General features: G+C 34.6%; 1 protein-coding gene across 1 annotated transcript; it reads left to right on the plus strand.

The window, feature by feature from the left end:
* Positions 1-14,747: 14,747 nt before the first annotated feature.
* Positions 14,748-17,974, plus strand: LOC143593760 (putative membrane protein At1g16860). The gene is made up of 6 exons (XM_077073279.1): positions 14,748-14,870; positions 15,209-15,887; positions 15,968-16,073; positions 16,664-16,819; positions 17,212-17,423; positions 17,501-17,974. The coding sequence occupies exons 2-6, from the start codon at positions 15,286-15,288 to the stop codon at positions 17,691-17,693; spliced, it is 1,269 nt and encodes a 422-aa protein (XP_076929394.1). The 5' UTR covers positions 14,748-14,870; positions 15,209-15,285; the 3' UTR covers positions 17,694-17,974.
* The last annotated feature ends 797 nt before the right edge of the window (positions 17,975-18,771 follow it).

Raw genomic sequence — 18,771 nt, forward strand, 5'->3', positions numbered from 1 at the left:
GGAAGCTCAGTATGGGAAGTTTTTTAGAACTCTTCAAACAACTCCACATTAACATCCCTTTTATTGAGGCCATCGATCAAATGCCAAAATATGTCAAGTTCCTCAAAGAAGTGCTGACAAACAAAAGGAAACTTGAAGAATTATCACACATCACCTTGAACGAAGAATGCTCTGCAGTCCTCCAGAACAAGCTACCAACAAAGATGACTGACCCAGGGAGTTTTACTATCCCTTGTCTCTTAGGAAATTTGTCTGTTAGCATTGCCCTGGCTGACCTACGGGCTAGTATTAACCCAATGCCATATGCGGTCTTTGCAAAACTAGGGATAGGAAAACCGAATCCCACACGCATGAGCATTTAGTTAGCTGATCGATCTGTTAAATATCCTCAGGGCATTGTTGAAAACATGCTTGTCAAAATTGACAAGTTTTTTTTCCCAGTAGATTTTGTAATACTAGACATTGAGGAACACAAAAGTGTACCTCTGATTTCTGGAAGACCCTTCTTAGCCACTGTAAAGGCTATTATTGACGTTTGCATCTGAAAACTCACTCTCAGGGTCAATGACTAGGCAATCACTTTTGACATAGGAAAATCTATGCAATATCTGCAACATCACGATGACACGTTATATTGTGTCGACATCATAGATTCTATCATAAGTTGCTATGTGCGAGATTCCTCTATCACAAACCCACTATAAACACAAGTCCTAACCGAAACCATCGCCAGACCCATTTTAGAAAACGAAAATCTCAATGCTAACTATCACGAAGCATCAGAAGTAGTATGTGAGATAACCGAATGTAATGAAAAATCAAAACCTTCAATTGAAGAACCACCAACCTTAGAGTTAAAAGAACTTCCAAACCACCTTGAATACGCATTTCTAGAAGAAGACGCTCAACTCCCAGTAATTATTTCATCTCACCTTTCTAAAGAAGAGAAAAACGAACTTCTTCAGGTTTTTAAAAACCATAAGAAGGCTATCGCATGGAAGATCATGGATATCAAGGGCATCAGTCCTACTTTTTGTACTCACAAAATCCTCATGGAGGAAGAATACAAACCCGTGGTCCAATATCAAAGACGTCTAAATCCCAACATGCAAGACGTGGTGAAGAAAAAAGTAATCAAAGTCCTTGATGCCGGATTAGTCCAGTTCAAGTAGTACCCATGAAAGGAGGAATGACAGTTGTAATGAACGAGAAGGATAAGCTAATACCAATGAGAACCATCACAGGCTGGCGAGTTTGCATTGACTATCGGAAGCTTAATGACGCCACAAGAAAATATCATTTTCCACTTCCTTTCATTGATCAAATGCTTGAACGTTTATCTATAAAAATGTTCTACTGTTTTCTTGATGGATTTTCCGGGTACTTCCAAATTCCCATTGCTCCTGAAGATCATGAGAAAACCACTTTTACATGTCCGTATGGAACTTTTGCCTATCGAAGAATGTCGTTTGGACTATGTAATGGTCCACCCGCCTTCCAACGTTGCATGGTGGCCTTGGTTTTAAATTGCGCGCTATATTACGCTGATGCGCTGTTGCGAGGTCTGGGGTGCATTAACTGCTGCGATGCGTTGGGGTTACATGTTGCACCAATATTGCGCTGGATTTCGCATATTGCGGCTTGCATAATGCGCTCTGATGCGCGCAACGTGTAATTAGAGATAGAATCGGACCTTTTCAATTGAAAACTGGGTGGATCTTTTAGTTATGAAAGTTATTACTTATCTAGAGATGATAAAGAAGTCTTGTATAGTCATGGAGGTAGTTGGTAGAAGAAGAATCGGCGTAGAAGGTTGGGAGATGGAGGAGGCGGAAGCTAAAGTGATATATAAACCCTAAAATTGTTATCATCTACTTGTACATCAAGCTTTTTAGTTGTAAATTTGAATTAAAGGCTTTTTACAATTTATTTAATACATTATATATAAAATATATTGGGCCTAACAATCAACAGAAATTTCACTGCTTTTACCCATGTTTCCAAGTTAATAGCTAAATTTTAGTTAGGTAAACAATCAGCAAAACTGATCATTTATGTTTATTTACCCATAATTTTATTTATTGAAAGTTTAAAAGTTAAGATGTTAAAATATCATGTATAGTTATTTTTTTAGAATTATTTTAGTAAAGAACGCATCAGATACGTGATGCGCTCGCATCGCGCATCGAATTTTAGGACATAACGCATCAAAGCGCTTCGCGCTATTTAAAACCAAGATGGTGGCCATCTTTTACGAATTGATCGAACACTTTGTGGAAGTATTCATGGACGAATTCTTAGTCTTTGGAGACTCTTTCGATCATTGCTTAAAAAGCCTTGACAAAATGTTAGCCAGGTATGAGGAAGTAAATCTAGTGCTCAACTGGGAGAAATGTCACTTTATGGTTAAAGAAGGCATCGTTCTCGGCCACAAGATTTCTCAAAAAGGATTAGAAGTTGATAAAGCAAAAATAGAAACTATCTTTAAGCTTCCGCACCCAACTTCAGTAAAGGCCATTAGAAGTTTTCAAGGTCACGCAGGATTTTACCGTCGTTTCATAAAAGACTTCTCCAAAATTGCTATGCCTATGACCAAACTTCTGGAGATGACCAAACTTCTGGAGAAAGACGCACCATTCGTCTTTTCTGAAGAATGTGTGAGTCATTTAACATAATAAAATACAAACTTGTCAACGCACCAATCGTGACTACACCCGATTGGACCCTTCCATTCAAAATAATGTGCGATGCGAGTGACTTTGCAGTTGGAGCCGTACTCGGACAACGTAAAGAAAAGCCCTTTCACCCAATTTACTATGTCAGTAAAACTCTTAACGATGCGCAAGAAAATTACACCAGAACAGAAAAAGAGTTACTAGTAGTAGTCTTTGCCTTTGAAAAATTTAGATCCTACCTAGTTCTTTCCAAAACCATAGTTTACACCGACCATGCCACCATACGTTACCTCTTCAACAAGCAAGATTCCAAACCCAGACTTATCCGATGGATTCTACTACTCCAAGAATTTGAAATTGAAGTTAAGGACAAGAAAGGAGGAGAGAATGTAGCCGCAGACCATCTCTCACGCTTAGAATGCCTAGTTTCAGAAAAACACCACAAGGAAATTATCAATGATAATTTTCCACATGAATTTCTCATGCATATCCAAGAAGTCATGCAGGAGAAGGATGAAAGTCCTGTGTTTGCCGACTTCGCAAACTATCTAGCTTGTAGAATCCTAAGAAAATGGCTATCTCATCAACAACGGAAGAAAATTTTCTCTGATCTTAAGTTCTACTTCTGGGAAGATCCGTACTTGTTTATGATAGGAGACGATCAGGTTGCTCGTATGTGTGTTTCTTGAAAAGAAGCCTTAAAATAAGAGAAATCAAATCTAATAGTTAGTAAAAAAAATAAAAGTTATAGATTTGCACAATTTATAAACAATAATTAAATTAAAAACTTGGATCGTTCTTAGAAACGTACCGTGTCCCCGGCAACGGCACCAAATACTTGATGTGCGTGCGCAGTGTGGTAAAATAGTAAAAGATGGGATATTAGCTTTCGCACAAGATCATGTTTTAAATTTATAAAAGTGATTTCTACTAAGACTAAACACACACAAAATAGGCAAGTGTACCTATCATATATGTAAAATAGTATTGGTAAGAACCAAGTATCGATCCGTGGACATAAATATTTCTAATTATTAACCTTTGTTGTAGTTCAATCATGTAAGATAATCATTTTGGGGTTGATTTTTAAACTTTAATAGAAATACCTATATATAATATATAGGTGACAAGAAGAGAAATTCTAAATGAGTAAATCAATTATATGAAGGTTACCATCTAAGATCAAGAATTCATTCCATTCTTCCTTGATGATTATGATGTAAATATGTGACAAACTTGCCCTAATAATATATGAAATAATAGCCCCTCATTTCTAAGTGAGCATATTCTTTGACATAAAAGAAAGTAGCATGCATATTTTCAAGTCCATCCTTGCTTAATCTCATACTACCACGAGAATGTCAACTTAAGTAGGCAAGTAGATTAGTAAATTAGAAAGATTAGGATTGACTTCCATTTCTCAAATACCAATTCTAACTACTTCGGGTGGTTATAGTTAGTCACACGACCTCCCCTTGGTTGATTTAATTAGGTTATAATTACACATTCCTTTAACATATGATTTCTCTAACTAGCATGATAACCAAAGCAATTGTGTTAACAATGTTATTTCAGAATTACCAACACTAGAAAAATATATCATAACCCATATCTCATCATTTCTAAGTACAATATAAGGATCCATATTTTATCTTGAATAAGTTATCAAGGTATTCTTTTTACCAATTTTGTCTCCAATAACATGAGTGAATCATGAATAATTGTTAATCATCAACCTTGATTTGTTGAATTAAAGTGATAAAACATTTTTCATCAAAGGATAATTGCAAAATAACCATGTACTTTACTAAACTAAATCACATATTTAATATAATCATCAAGTAAAACAAAGCTTCTTCATAGAAATTAGATGGTTATAAACATCAAAAGGGATGAAGGTAACAAACATATGATCAAACTAGAACAATCTAACCAAATGTGGATGAATCTTATTTCTTCAATTATGATGGATGATGATGATTATGATAACCTCCAAGCCTTCAAACTCTTCAAGACCTTAAATATGAGTGTAAAGTGGGTGTTTTTCTAAGAGAAACTCATATAGAACTCTATTCAAGCACACTTGTTGAATGCAACATGGTCCACTATTTATAGGCAGTCTGGGTGATCAGGCACGGCCCCATGTAAAGGAGGCATGCCCCCGTGTCCATCTGTCCTCATCGCATTTAACTGTCAGATCATAGATGATGACTTACCACGGAGGCGTGTTTCATGGGGCACGGCCTCGTGTTTTCGGTGTCTTGTTATATTTTCTTTTGTATTTTCTGAAAGGTGACCACGGCCCCGTGTCCCGCTGTCCAGTATTTTGTCTTTTCTTGTAGATTTTTGTTTACTTGCACAGGAAAGCATGGAGGCGTGTTCCATGAGGCATGGGGGGGCGTATTTCAATGTTTTCTTGGGATTTTTTGATTTTTCTTTGGCTTTTTGTTTGTTTATTCGTTTGAGTTTTGGGTTTACCTGAAAATAAATTTTAACATGATAAGTAGCATTTTGAACTACATTATTTGATAGAATTAAGTAGCAGTTTTTAGAGATTATTTGATGCTAAAAAGATGTATATATTTATATACATCAACCGACATTCTCACTGTTGGTGTATATGACGATGATCTTATCGTGACTGGTTCGAGTCAAGCCGATATTGAGAAATTTAAAAGTCAAATGAAGAATGAATTCGAGGTGCAAGATCTCGGAATGATTTCTTACTATCTGGGCATTGAAGTAACACAAAAGAAGCATGAGATAAAATTGAAACAAGAAGCTTATGCTAATAAAATTTTAATGAGTGCAGATTTAAGCGAGTGCAAACCGAATCGATTTCCTATGGAACATTGGTTGCAAGTGACAAAATATGAAGAAGGAGAACCTGTTGATGCAACCGAATATCAGAGAATAATCGGTAGCTTAAGGTATTTAACACACACAAGGCCCGATTTGAGTTACTAAGTTGGAGTTGCTAGCAGGTTTATGCAAGAACCGAAACAATCCCTTATGCAGATTCTGAAGTATATATTACAATACGTACAAGGCATGAGTGGATATGGTTTAACGTATGGATGTGGTAGTAGAGAGTTGGTTGGTTTTTGTGATAGTAGTTATGGTATGGATCAGTCAGATGGACGAGTACCACCGGAATAACGTTTTATTATGGTGGTGAATTGATCTCATGGCTCTCACATTAACAACAAATCGTAGTCTTGTCGTCATGTGAATCTGAGTAAATTGCGGCAGCAACCGCGCGCTTGTCAGGCTATATGGTTAAGGGGATTGTTAAGCGAGTTGACCGGGCATGAAGAAAGATGATGACGTTACAAGTGGATATAGATCCGCTATTGATTTATGAAGAAATATGTTTTTCATGGGAGAAGTAAGCATATCAATATTAGAGTTCACTTCATTCGTGAAGGTATTGTATGTGGTGAAGTCCAAGTTGAGCACATTAGTGGAGAGAAACAAAAGTCAGATATTTTTTAAAAAGCGCTACCGGAGTTAAAGTTTGAAGATATGAGAAAATTGCTCGGGATTGAAGATCTGTAAGGAACGAATCCATATTAAGCGGTGAATGATATATTTAATCCCGATTCGTTAAAGATAAACCTAGGGGTGGCTAGGTCGATCTTAAAGGGAGGATAAGGAGAAGATCAAACAAAGTTATCTTTTATTTAAAGTTTATTTATGTCTATCTTTTTAATTTTATTACTCTCCTAGTTCAAGTCAAACTCATATTTATTTAGTTTATAAATAGAGTTTTATTTATTTGAAGTAATAAGAAGTTGAAGTTTTGAAGTTAAATAAACCTTATGTGCCTTCCTTCCGATTCATTATTTATCCATCATATTATTTATTATTTCCTTGATTCCCACTATTGTTTTTAGCCCACTAATGAAGACAATAAGATTCAAGTCTAAACCTTTATTGTATTGATTAATAAGTTGTTGTGAATACTTGATTACAAATAAACTCTATTTATAACCAATTGAAGATAATAAGATTTCAAATCTAACCTTTATTGTATTGATTGATAAGTTGTTGTGTTTACTTGATTACAAATAACCCTATTTATAACCATACAATTACTTGTTAGACAAGAATAGGTAAAAAACTAACTCAAAACCCCATAGGTTTGTAAGTACGACAACTAGGTCCCCGCACTTACGCAAGATTACACTAACAACTAAAACCATACGTTACCAACTCTTGACGTCAAAAACCTTCGATTTTCGTGTTCAAGTTCAAGAACTCAATTAAAGAGTTTTTAAATCCAGTTTTTCTTTTTTTCAACAACGAGTACATATTGAGTAACCACACAATCATGTATATAAATGAAAGCTTTACTAGTTAACAAATAGGGTCAAGTTATTCTACAAAGGGTAATAAAAATGAGAAGTGTGAGAAACCATAAATAATTAACATGTGTCAAGTGTGGATCAAAAGGAAAAGGGTATAGAGGTAATTGTACATATTTTCTCTCCCCACATGCATTGCACATGTTAATACCCCCATCATTTTAGAACGTCTATAACTTTTTCGATGATATTTTTTTTAAAAAAAATTCATCATAATAACAATCGTTTTTTATCTTTAATATGAGTATGATTTTGTTATATAAAATTTAAAACAAAAATTACATCATTGTGTCTTTTCGCACATCATTGTATCTTTTCGCACACCATTGTGTCTTTTTTCGTCATTGTGTCTTTTCGCACACCATTGTGTCTTTTCGCATACTATTGTGTCTTTTCGCTTATCATTGTGTCTTTTTCGTCATTGTGTCTTTTCGCTTATCATTGTGTTTTTTTTCGTCATTGTGTATTTTCGCTTATCATTGTGTCTTTTCGCACACCATTGTGTTTTTTCGGCTATCATTGTGTCTTTTTTCGTCATCGTGTCTTTTCGCACACCATTGTGTCTTTTCGCTTATCATTGTGTCTTTTTTCTTCATTATGTCTTTTCTCACACCATTGTGTCTTTTCGTACACCATTGTGTCTTTTCGTTTATCATTGTGTCTTTTTTCGTCATTGTGTCTTTTCGCACACCATTGTGTCTTTTCGCTTATCATTGTGTCTTTTTGTTTATCATTGTGTCTTTTTTCGTCATTGTGTCTTTTCGCACACCGTTATGTCTTTTCGCTTATCATTGTATCTTTTTTCGTCATTGTGTCTTTTCGCACAGCATTGTGTCTTTTCGCTTATCATTGTGTCTTTTTTCGTCATTGTGTCTTTTCGTATTGTGTCTTTCAACTCATCATTATGTTTTTTAAATATTAAAATACCGTTGTGTAATAATTATATGTAAAAATAATGATAAAATAACAACAAATTATCTAATACATAAAACACAATGATTAATACATGTTACACAATAACTTGAAAAGTAACACAATGGTGTCTTTTATGATGTGTTTAAAACGGACGGGAATCTTGACAAAAAAGAGGCTCATGTGAATTTCTTGTCAGATCCGCGTGAAGGAAGGTCTACTCTCTGATGTCTACTCTCCGACCATCGGACATTCTTTTGTTTGGATGGGGGAGCATACTTGTGTAGACCTTACTGGGGTATCCCCTCTTGTCGGGTTTAGAGACACCGTGTTTGTTTCTAGGCAGGCCATGTTAAAGGGAGAAGCAGGGGAAATTGCAAAACACGAGAAGACGTGTGTTGAGAATCAATACACATTCATTCCTTTTGCTTTCGATACTTTTGGGTCTCTTACCCCCGATGTTGCTACGTTTCTGAAAAGTAACTCAACAACGCCGAAGAAAGATAACTTTGTCTTCAGTAGGATTGGTTTTTTCATTCAAAGGGAGGTGGCGATGCAACTTGTTGCTCGGTTACTTGTCTCTATATTATAATTGGATAATTTTAATTGTTTTAAATAAGACATTAATTTCATTAAAATAAATTATCAAAAACATACAGTAAAATGCAATATTACAACTTCGGTCTGATTTTAACGCTCAACTTTTGTTATAAGCCGTAATTCAAACAGTGAAAGACATTTTGAAACATTTATAAATTAATTAGCCAAAACGTTTTTGAATGCGCGATCCTAAAACCAAACCGATGATTAATTTGAGATTTTATCTACTTAAACCAAACAACCACATCTATTATCTATATTACATATAAAACATATTGGATGTCTATTATGGTAATTTAACAAAATCCGGCCAGACACCGTTAAATTTAAGTCCCCGGCGTAATCTGAATTAATTAATAAAATATTGTATTGGATGTCTACGGCGTTTCAGTCAGGTTTCTTTCCCGGTGACATTAATTACTCTTCAATCCATCAGTTTCTCTTCAATTACTACAACTATCTCCCTAACGTTTCTTCTCACCATAAAACTATCATGCCGTCTCCACAACATGAATCTCCAATCCCCACTTCCACCTTCGAATTATCATCTGCTCAACAAAATTAATGGTGTTAGAATAGAGCACTGGCTATTGGCGAATCCAAAGACAACCTCAGGTTCACATAATTTGCATATTTAGGGTTTACGGTGAAATTTATTTATTTGGGTTTCAATGAACGATCATAGGAATTGTTCAATTATTGTGTATTGTTTCTACGATATTGAAATTGTTCTCTGCGTACACGTTTATTTGATCCCAGTTTTATAATCGCAGAATTTGCTCCTTATGAGGAATAAACATACCAGAGAGCTTTGCTGTCATAGGGGAAAAGGTGAGTTAATTAGCTTATAATATTCTTTTGATTTTTTATTGATAATCAAAATATATGAATCTTGGTCTTAAATTTTTATTGATGATCAAAAGGTACGAATCTAGGTTGTTTTGGATGATAGATGAGAATGTTAATCATCAATCACAGGTCTTTTGAGACATTGTAACAAGGTTTTAAATTATTCATATTTTCTTGATTTGGTTATCATTTGTTAATTAAACCATAATTCAAATAGTTATTATGTTCATATTTTGTTAATTTAAAGGTAGTATTCACCCCGACTCATCTAGCAATTGTTATAGAATATTTTCTGTTGTTTGATAGAATAACGCTGGCCGCTTCGATCAGTGAGGATGAGAATCTGTTATCAACTCTAAAATATCTTTCTAATGATATAAAACTTGAAAAGCAAATTTATCTTTTCAGGTGCAATTCTTCTTTTAGCAACTGATAATCTAATATTATAATATCTGGGGTCAGCTATTGTCATACTATGATATGTCTTTGACATTATTTATATAATTAGATCGATCTTAACACGTATAAATATAGTAACTATTTATCGGTTACATCAAGTTTTTCATCGGGACTTGAAGCTAGAATACACATTGATAGATGGAAACCCTGCTCCCAGATTGAAGATATGTGATCATGGTTACTCAAAGGTAATCATGAATCAGTTATTATGATAATATTGACTTTGGTCTGATTTGTGAATGCTGTTTGGTAAAATTTCAGCGGAACACGAAGAGCTTGAAATTAGTTATTTTCATATTTTGGGATTTTATAGCTGAAATCACTGAAATCGTTTATCGATTTCATAATACACATTCAGAAGCATAATTTTCATTGCTAATGCTAACCAATCAGGGCTGAAATCTGCACCAAAATTTGAAGACGATTCAAGAGCTCCTATAATTGAACCAAGCATGAATTATCAAACTTCATCGGGGATAAAAAGGTGGTTTCAATTGCAAGTCTTTTATTTTCTTATAGTCATGTTTCTTGTGGTCTGGATCTTTGTTGTGACAGTTTTTATTTTTGCTTATCTGATAATCTACTATCTGAATTGGTTATTGATTTTTTGCAGCTTCTAATGGGGTTGTAATTGCTAACGAAAGCAAGCTCCCATTCATTTTAGTTGATGAGACATCGGTAAAGTACAAAAATATGCAGCAAAATGCCATTTTAATCACTACAAATAAAATGTATTTTGTGTTTTTTTAATCAAAATTTGATGTCAGTGGCTGTTATACATTGGTTATGTCATATGTGTAGAGCTGATTTTAATAATAAGTCAGTTAATTCAACAATCACTTCCAACTTACAGGATTACTCTATGAAATGCTGAGATAAGCAAAAAGACCTGATTCAAAATCAAATTGAAAGGTATGCAACCTTGTACTAATCTGTGCCCTTTTCTGTTGAATCAACATTTATCTTATAACAAAACTGCTCCTATTTTGCTTAGGTGCTGATAATGGATAAAGTGACTGTTAAATAATGTCATGTTCATGCAAGATGGCAGACATAACAGATGAAGGAGTTTCATGTAAGACATAAAAAGCCTGCTTCAAAATGTTTTAAATTCCTTGTTCCTGATATTATGTTTTAATTTTGTTATTTATTTCTCTTTTTGCAGTGGCGGAAGATATAAACAAAAGAAGACAGCCACTGCCCACTATGGATGCAGTGTACTACATCCAGCCAACAAAAGAGAAGTATTTGAAATTCTCACTCTTTTACATACAATATGTAATTTGAGTTTTGCTTGCAAATAGGACAGTTATTATTAGGCTTGTAAACGAACCAAATGAACGCGAATGAGGCATGTTTGTGTTTGTTAATTTAACTTTAAACGAACAACCAGTCAGACACGAACAGTTAACCGAACATGGTTTTCTTGTTCGTTTACGCACGTTACGAAAATGAACGTGTTCGTGTTTGGTTTATGTTTGTTCGTTAATAGCATGCACGAACGATGCGCAAACTTAACGAACGAACATAACTGAACATAGATGAACAGACTTAAAATGTATTTTGTGTTTTTTTTAATAAAGATTTGATGTCATTATCAATTTGTTATTCAGTTCAAAGAACTATTGTATAGGTTGATCTTTAAGCTTTATATGTTTTGAGCAAATATTTTGTTTATTGGGATTGCAGGTTCCGATTTCAATGGTCAACAACTTTTGTTCATTGATGGACATGAGAGTTAGTCATCCTCAATCGATTTTTCAGTTGTTTTGCTTCAAATGCCTCAAGTGAACACCACCGCCGCGTTGACTTAGGCCTAGGTGGCACTCCACAATTCCAATCTCAGACGATTACGCCGTCTCAGTAGGTTTTCGATGTTATTATTATAATTATTATTATAATTATTGTTATTATTATTAGTATTATTATTATTATTATTAGTATTAGTCAAGTAATCTGTCATAAGTTCTACATTGATCTTAATTGAAGTTTGTTAAGAACTGACCTAAATTTTGTTTGGAGTTGGAAAATAATTTGTAGTAGTAATGAATTTCAATTATTTGGAACTAATTTGGGCTAAAGTGTTCCATCACCTGTTACCACATAAGATTATCAGTTCCAGTTCCAAATTGAAAATCTTTGTTTAATGTCTTTGAAAATTGAGTTGAGGCACTTGCAGCCAAAACATTATTAGCTTGGAACTCCATATGTACAAAGAGTAATTCAAACAAAACAAGAACACACTGACATCTTAACAGTGCAATGTAAGTTTTAAATAAAGGAAAAAGAAACGTAGAAGTACACATTAAACTCAAATGCTGACTTTCAAATGCTCTAACTTCCAGAATAAAGGAAAACTAAATTAGAAGAATTTTACAGGGTTGAGCTTTTAATGCTAGAAATAAAAGTGTGTGAAAGTGAGAAAATGCGACAATTAGCCACGTCATCACTTTTAACTAATCCGATATGCTAACATGGTCAAACTCTAACGTTTAGAGCATACATGAAACCTTATATCTTTCACTTAATTGCTTGTGTGCATTCTTAATAAGTAGGATTAATAACTCAATAGTACGTTAATCACCCTTACCAATAAGGGTGAGCAAATGGTACCGATATCAATACGAGCATTTTGTTACAGATACCGGTACCAGGTTTTTAACAAAATCAGGATCGGGAAATTCGGATGGGTGCCGGTATATTACGAATTTGTGTCTACGGTACCGGCATCGAACCGAGCTTTTTCGATACATGTACCAAGATTTTAAGGAAATTAGGATTGGGAAATTCAGGATCGGTATATGTGTAATATTGAGCTCATTCTTATTTAACATCTTGTTTTATGCTTTTTTGGACAATTTTCCTTTTTTTTTGACACATTTTGGTAAACATGATGGTATCTTAGAGTTTAATTGGGGCATTTACCTCCGGTTTCAATTAGTGTTCGTTTGTATTTGTTCACATTTATTTATATTGGGATATTGGACTCTATCGTATTAAGGGATTAGTATCGAGCCCAATAGTTTATCTTCAATTGCTATCATGTTTGTTTAATCCATAAACATGACTAATAACAAAACTTTATACATTCACTATATGCAAACAAAAGTCCCGCTGCGATGCACAAATAACGTTGATACCATAACAAACCGAAACATTAAACATTGAATTTCCGTTGCTACCCCGCCGCAACGCGCGGGCTTTCATACTAGTTAATCGAATACAAATTGATATGATAATGTATCAAAGAAGTTGATAACTTTAAACAGCTGGCTCTCCTTATACAAGAAAAGAATTAAATAGTTATATATAGTTAGTCATTCTACTTTAGAAAAACAAATCGTGATCAAATTTTTCAGTAGTTAATTTTCCAACTCAAAATCTTTTAATGTATCAAAGAAGTTGATAACTTTATACAGCTGGCTCTCTTTATACAAGAAAAGAATTAAATAGTTATATATAGTTAGTCATTCTACTTTAGAAAAACAAATCGTGATCAAATTTTTCAGTAGTTAATTTTCCAACTCAAAATCTTTTAAAATTTTGAAACTATTAAATATTGAAATTTAATTAACATATTGTTTTGTTAAACTTAAGGTAAAATAGTATTTGGTTTCATTGTTAAATATTAAATTTGACGTCATGTTTGTTGGTTCTTATTTTATTTTATTATTTTGAACGGCTTGTTGGTTGGTTTGGTTTGGTTTGGTTTGGTTCTTAATGGGTTGAAATTATTTGGTAGAGGCGTTAGATTGTGAGAAGGTGAAGGTGGGTTGGTCGTTTTGGACTTCGGTGAAAAAATATCTAGCATTAAAGGTCAAGAAAGGTCCTTACACTTCTAATCATGTGCAGTAATAGTCCCTCTCATTATTTTTACATTTTTATATGTTTTTGATCTCGACTCTTACATATATATATTAGGTCCCCCATGTTACTTTAGCATGTGTGGTTTTGCTCGTATTCATTTCTAAACTTTCTTTCTTGTTCTCATCCTACATATTTTAGAATTTTTGCTACATTTATATTTCATAACAGTATTTTCAAATAATTTTATCATGTTTTAGTGAGCTAGTAATGCTCATGTTTAGGCTATTTGTTATGGTTTAACTAACAAGCTTAGTTAAAATGCCACATAGACAATGAACTTTAATTAACATATCTTTAACAAGCGTGTCATGGTTTAACTATACATTTTTAAAAAATAAAAAAAGGTGGACCGCCCCTTTGAGCCCATTTGGGCGCTAACACACTAACAGGAAAGAGAGAAAAGGTGGCGGTATATAAACATCGAGTTTGAGTGACGTGTTAAGTCATTATAGTAAAGTTGTCTCATACTCTTACGAATATTGGATATACACATTGTGTGAGTGTGCGTATACAAACTATTTAGTCAAACCTTATATATAAGCACGTGCGTCTGATGATGCATTTATTATCACAGTCCCAAATTGACAACTATGTAAAAAAAACCAACCATACTGAACATTCAAAAACTCGTGATCGTTCACACAACTAAGAATTGCAACCCTATCATGCTTAGCCGTGATCAAGCACAATACTCTCATCTCGATACAAAATTACACGTAATCAAATCTTATTAATAACACATTTACCATCTTAGTCATCCGTTACATATAAAACCAAAACCTACCACCCTAATCATTCAAAACGCACGACCATTTCCACATACCCTCGTCACGACAAAAAGGCTTCCTCGAACCAAACCCGAAAACTAATCTAAGAAACCCAAAGCAGAAACAAAGGATGGTTTTTGCCAATATCTGAATATAGAAGTAGGTAAACAAAAAGTGTGAAGGAGTTGCAAACCATTTAGTCCACAATAGAGAGTGCAAAATATGAGTGCAGTTTTAGCAAGCAAGCAAGAGTTACTTACAAATCGGTTTTGCAAACAAAACAAATAAATCCCCAATATAAAACCCTCTTTCTTTCTCTCTCTAAGTTATACTCTCTCTCATGATCAGCCATGTTTATTATACTTGGTCACAAGGTATGTACAAAGTACTAATCTTTTTGGTGCCTATGATTTATTCACCCATTTTCAAATCTACGGTATGGGTTTTGATCTCCGGTCGAGTATGTAGCTATCTACCTACATCATTATTATTATTATTTATTATTTTCAACTTTACTTTGATTTCGATTTCAATCAATTCACTGTTTTTAGGGCTAAAAAATTGGGGGGGTTTGGTGGGTAATTTAACAGTGCGGTATTATCTCCGATCTCAGATTGATGGGTTTAATGTTTTTGATTTGGATCCATAACCTAGGGTACTTGAATCTGATTTATATCTCATGAATTTTGGTTTATATTGTGTTTTTGTATAGGTTTTGATCATGGCTACAATCTTGTTGCTCTGAATTGAATGTTATAAGAAAATACAAGTTTTTGTGTGTACTGTAAAATGAGTTCGAGGTTTCCGTCTCATCAACTGAATAACGGGCTGTATGTGTCGGGACGGCCCGAACAGCCGAAAGAAAGGACACCGACCATGTCATCCACTGCAGTGCCTTACACTGGTGGTGATATTAAAAGGTCTGGTGAGCTTGGGAAAATGTTTGATGTGGAAAATGCGAGTTCCCGGCCGAGGAAGTCCGGGCCGATATCTAATGCCCCGTTGAGAACCGGGTCGTTTGGTGGCGGGAACTCCTCTCATTCCAACCAGACGTCGTCGAACCAGGGTAACCGTATGGGTTCTTCTGGGGCTGGTCCGGGTTCGTCTTCAATGAAGAAAGTTAGTTCCGGTCCGTTAAATAAACATGGTGAGCCTATTAGGAAACACTCAGGCCCGCAAGGTGGAGGCATGCCTAGTTCTCGACACAACTCTGGTCCCATCCCGGTTCTACCAACCACCGGGCTTATTACATCTGGGCCGCTGAACTCAACTGGTGCACCACGAAAGGGGCCTGGTGCGGATGGTGCAGTGACGGGTAAGTCGCGAACCACCATGGCTAAGAATCAAGCGGTTACTTACCTTCGTCATGAAGCCGGGCGATCTTTCTCCAGGTTGGTTTTCTGGTTCGGATTTTTTAGGTGTTAGTGGTTTAATTGTCGGTGTTGCTTTAATTGTTTTGCTAATGTGGCAGCTTGAGTGGATGTTGGGGAAGGAAATCTATAATTGATTTTATTGACGACTATCCTGATGCTGAACTTCGAACCGCGAAAAACGGACAGTTTGTCAAGGTTTCGGGGGTATGTTGATTTTATTTTATATAAATATATTACCTTGTACTGATTATTTACAAATAATACAACTATAGAAAATAGAAGTTCATGATAAACCTCAATTAAGATACTATAAAAAGGTATGTTTTCTTGTTATATTGGTAAAATATAAAAAAAGCATGCAGTAAAAGGCGAGAAAATTTTTTTTAAAGGATTTATTTTATCGAGGACTACAAATAAAAAACTTATATATGTATTGATATTCATTTCATTCCATGATGGTCTGAAAAAAGAAACTCTTTTTTTCATACTGTCATGGAATTGAATGAATTATTACAATGCGAATCAGTTTTATCTTGTAATCCTCAATGAAGTATTTCTTTTTAAAAATATTCATACCTTTTACTTAATGTTTTTTTAATATTTTACTAAATAACTAGAATATGTACGTTTTTATAGGAATCATAATTGGAGTTTTTTATGATCTTCTACTTTGTTTAGCTTGTAACATTTGCACATAACCAATACCTTTTCATAAATAACATATAAAGCATCGATAAAATTATGCTTCGTATTATATATAATGTAAATAAATGACAAATCTTGATTTCTTGAAGGTGGCTACTTGTGGAAACGTTCCTCTAGAGTCATCATTCCAGAGGGTTCCCAGATGCGTTTACACATCCACAAGTTTATATGAATATCGCGGTTGGGGTTCGAAACTCGCAAATCCCACACACCGACGTTTCACCTGGGGTCTGCGGTCCATGGAGGTTAGAATGTTTATTAATATTTATTGACAAAATATAAATGTTGCTTCTAGTTTAAACCATTGGTTGTCATTTGTCAATCATATTATACATCTTGTTAGGTTTGTAGGACACAAGTCTATATTTTTCTAAAGATTTGCATGTGTAATTTAGCTTTTGCATAAAGCAAACATACTTCTTTGAATTAATAAATTAAATATTAATACCAAAAAGAAGACATACATGTTGACTTTTTAGTATCATGAAGATTACTTCACTGATTCATGATTAATTGATTATTAAGATTCTAAACTTTCTGTAAAGAAAGATATGACCACATTAAAGTATTAAACTTTAGAGAAAGTAACACATCATTTATAAAATATTTAAGGAAGTTTTTGCATAAATATTTGCAGAGGCATGTGGTGGATTTCTATATATCCGACTTCCAGTCTGGCTTACGCGCATTAGTTAAAACTGGTTATGGGGCTCGCGTGACACCACACGTTGAGGAATCCGTTGTTCTAGAAGCGGACCCGTCAAACATTGAATCATCTCCACAATTCCTTACATGGTTGAGTGACAGAAACATCTCTAGAGACGATCGAATCATGCGCCTCAAAGAAGGGTATATAATATAACTTAACTTAAATATATAGACTTTACTTGTATTACTTTCTAAAAATATTGAAATAAAATTTTCAGGTATATTAAAGAAGGTAGTACCGTGAGCGTGATGGGAGCCGTGCACCGACAAAATAACGTGTTAATGATTGTTCCACCGTCCGAGCCTGTGTCAGCTGGATGCCAGTGGACCCAATGCCTTCTTCCTGTGAATTTGGAGGGAATTGTTTTGAGATGTGATGACTCGTCGAAGCTCGATGTCGTTCCTGTTTGATGTTGGGTAAGCAAAATTTGGAGGGAAGGCCGTATATCTACTTTGTTTAAAGTAGTTGTATAGTCTGTTTGTTTGTTTGTTCTTTCATCAAAGTAATGAATGGTGTTGTGTGATAATGAGAGGTAAAAAGGGTGACTTTTTAGACTTAAGATGAGTTTACAGTTTCCCTTTTTATTATTATTATTATTTTTTTTTTTTATTTTGTTTCGGAGAAATGTTTAGAGAATTTGCGTATTCAGATTTTTTATATTTCTTTATAATATACAATGAAGGCATAATATTATACCATTTCATGGGTTCTTGTTATTACCATTGCATTTTATTGTCTTTATTTCGAATGTTTTGTTGTTTTGTTGGTACTTGGAGTGTACCATTAGGGGAATGTTTTAAAGCAAAACTGTTATGTTTATACAAGTTTTGAAATTAATAAGGTCATATGTCACATTTTATAGAGATTAGGTGTTACTTAGCTTATTAGTAGTTAAAAAGCTGATTCCATTGTTAGGATGTAGGAATCTTACAATTTGTTTTATTAGATCATATTCATATAGTTGGTTATCTTCGATAACCAATTTGAAGCATTGGCCCTCTTATTCAAAGTGTTATAACTAAGGTTGCTTGGTAACATATAGTCAACATGCTCTAGGTCAATAATGATGTACATATAACGTTGCCTTTTTAATACATGTCAAGAGGCTTCCAACTCTGCAATTATTTGAGCATTGCCATTTGGATTCTAGGTATTCTAATTGGTTTCCATCACTAGACTAATAAAGCTCAACCAACTAGTAATCATTGAATAGAGCTAACTAACTGAAGAGGTAGGTCCCAGCAGAGCCCAGTTGGACCCGCAAGACTCACCTCAAAAAGGGACGTCTGCGCAGTTGAACCCGCAAGACTCACCTTCAACAGGGACGTCTGCGCAAAGGCTAAACTAGCAAGACTCACCTTGAAGAGAGACGTCTGCGCAGAAACCAACTGGATCCGCAGGACCCACCATGCTCAGAGACGTGACGTCCTTACGCGCAGTACGCAAGCTGTTCCCGCAGGAAAAGCCTCCCAATGGTCGACGTACTCC

This window comes from Bidens hawaiensis, unplaced genomic scaffold, assembly GCF_021521415.1.
Source record: "Bidens hawaiensis isolate Kalapana, Puna unplaced genomic scaffold, B.hawaiensis_p1.1 tig00042649_1, whole genome shotgun sequence".
In the NCBI taxonomy this organism is placed as follows: Eukaryota; Viridiplantae; Streptophyta; class Magnoliopsida; order Asterales; family Asteraceae; genus Bidens; species Bidens hawaiensis.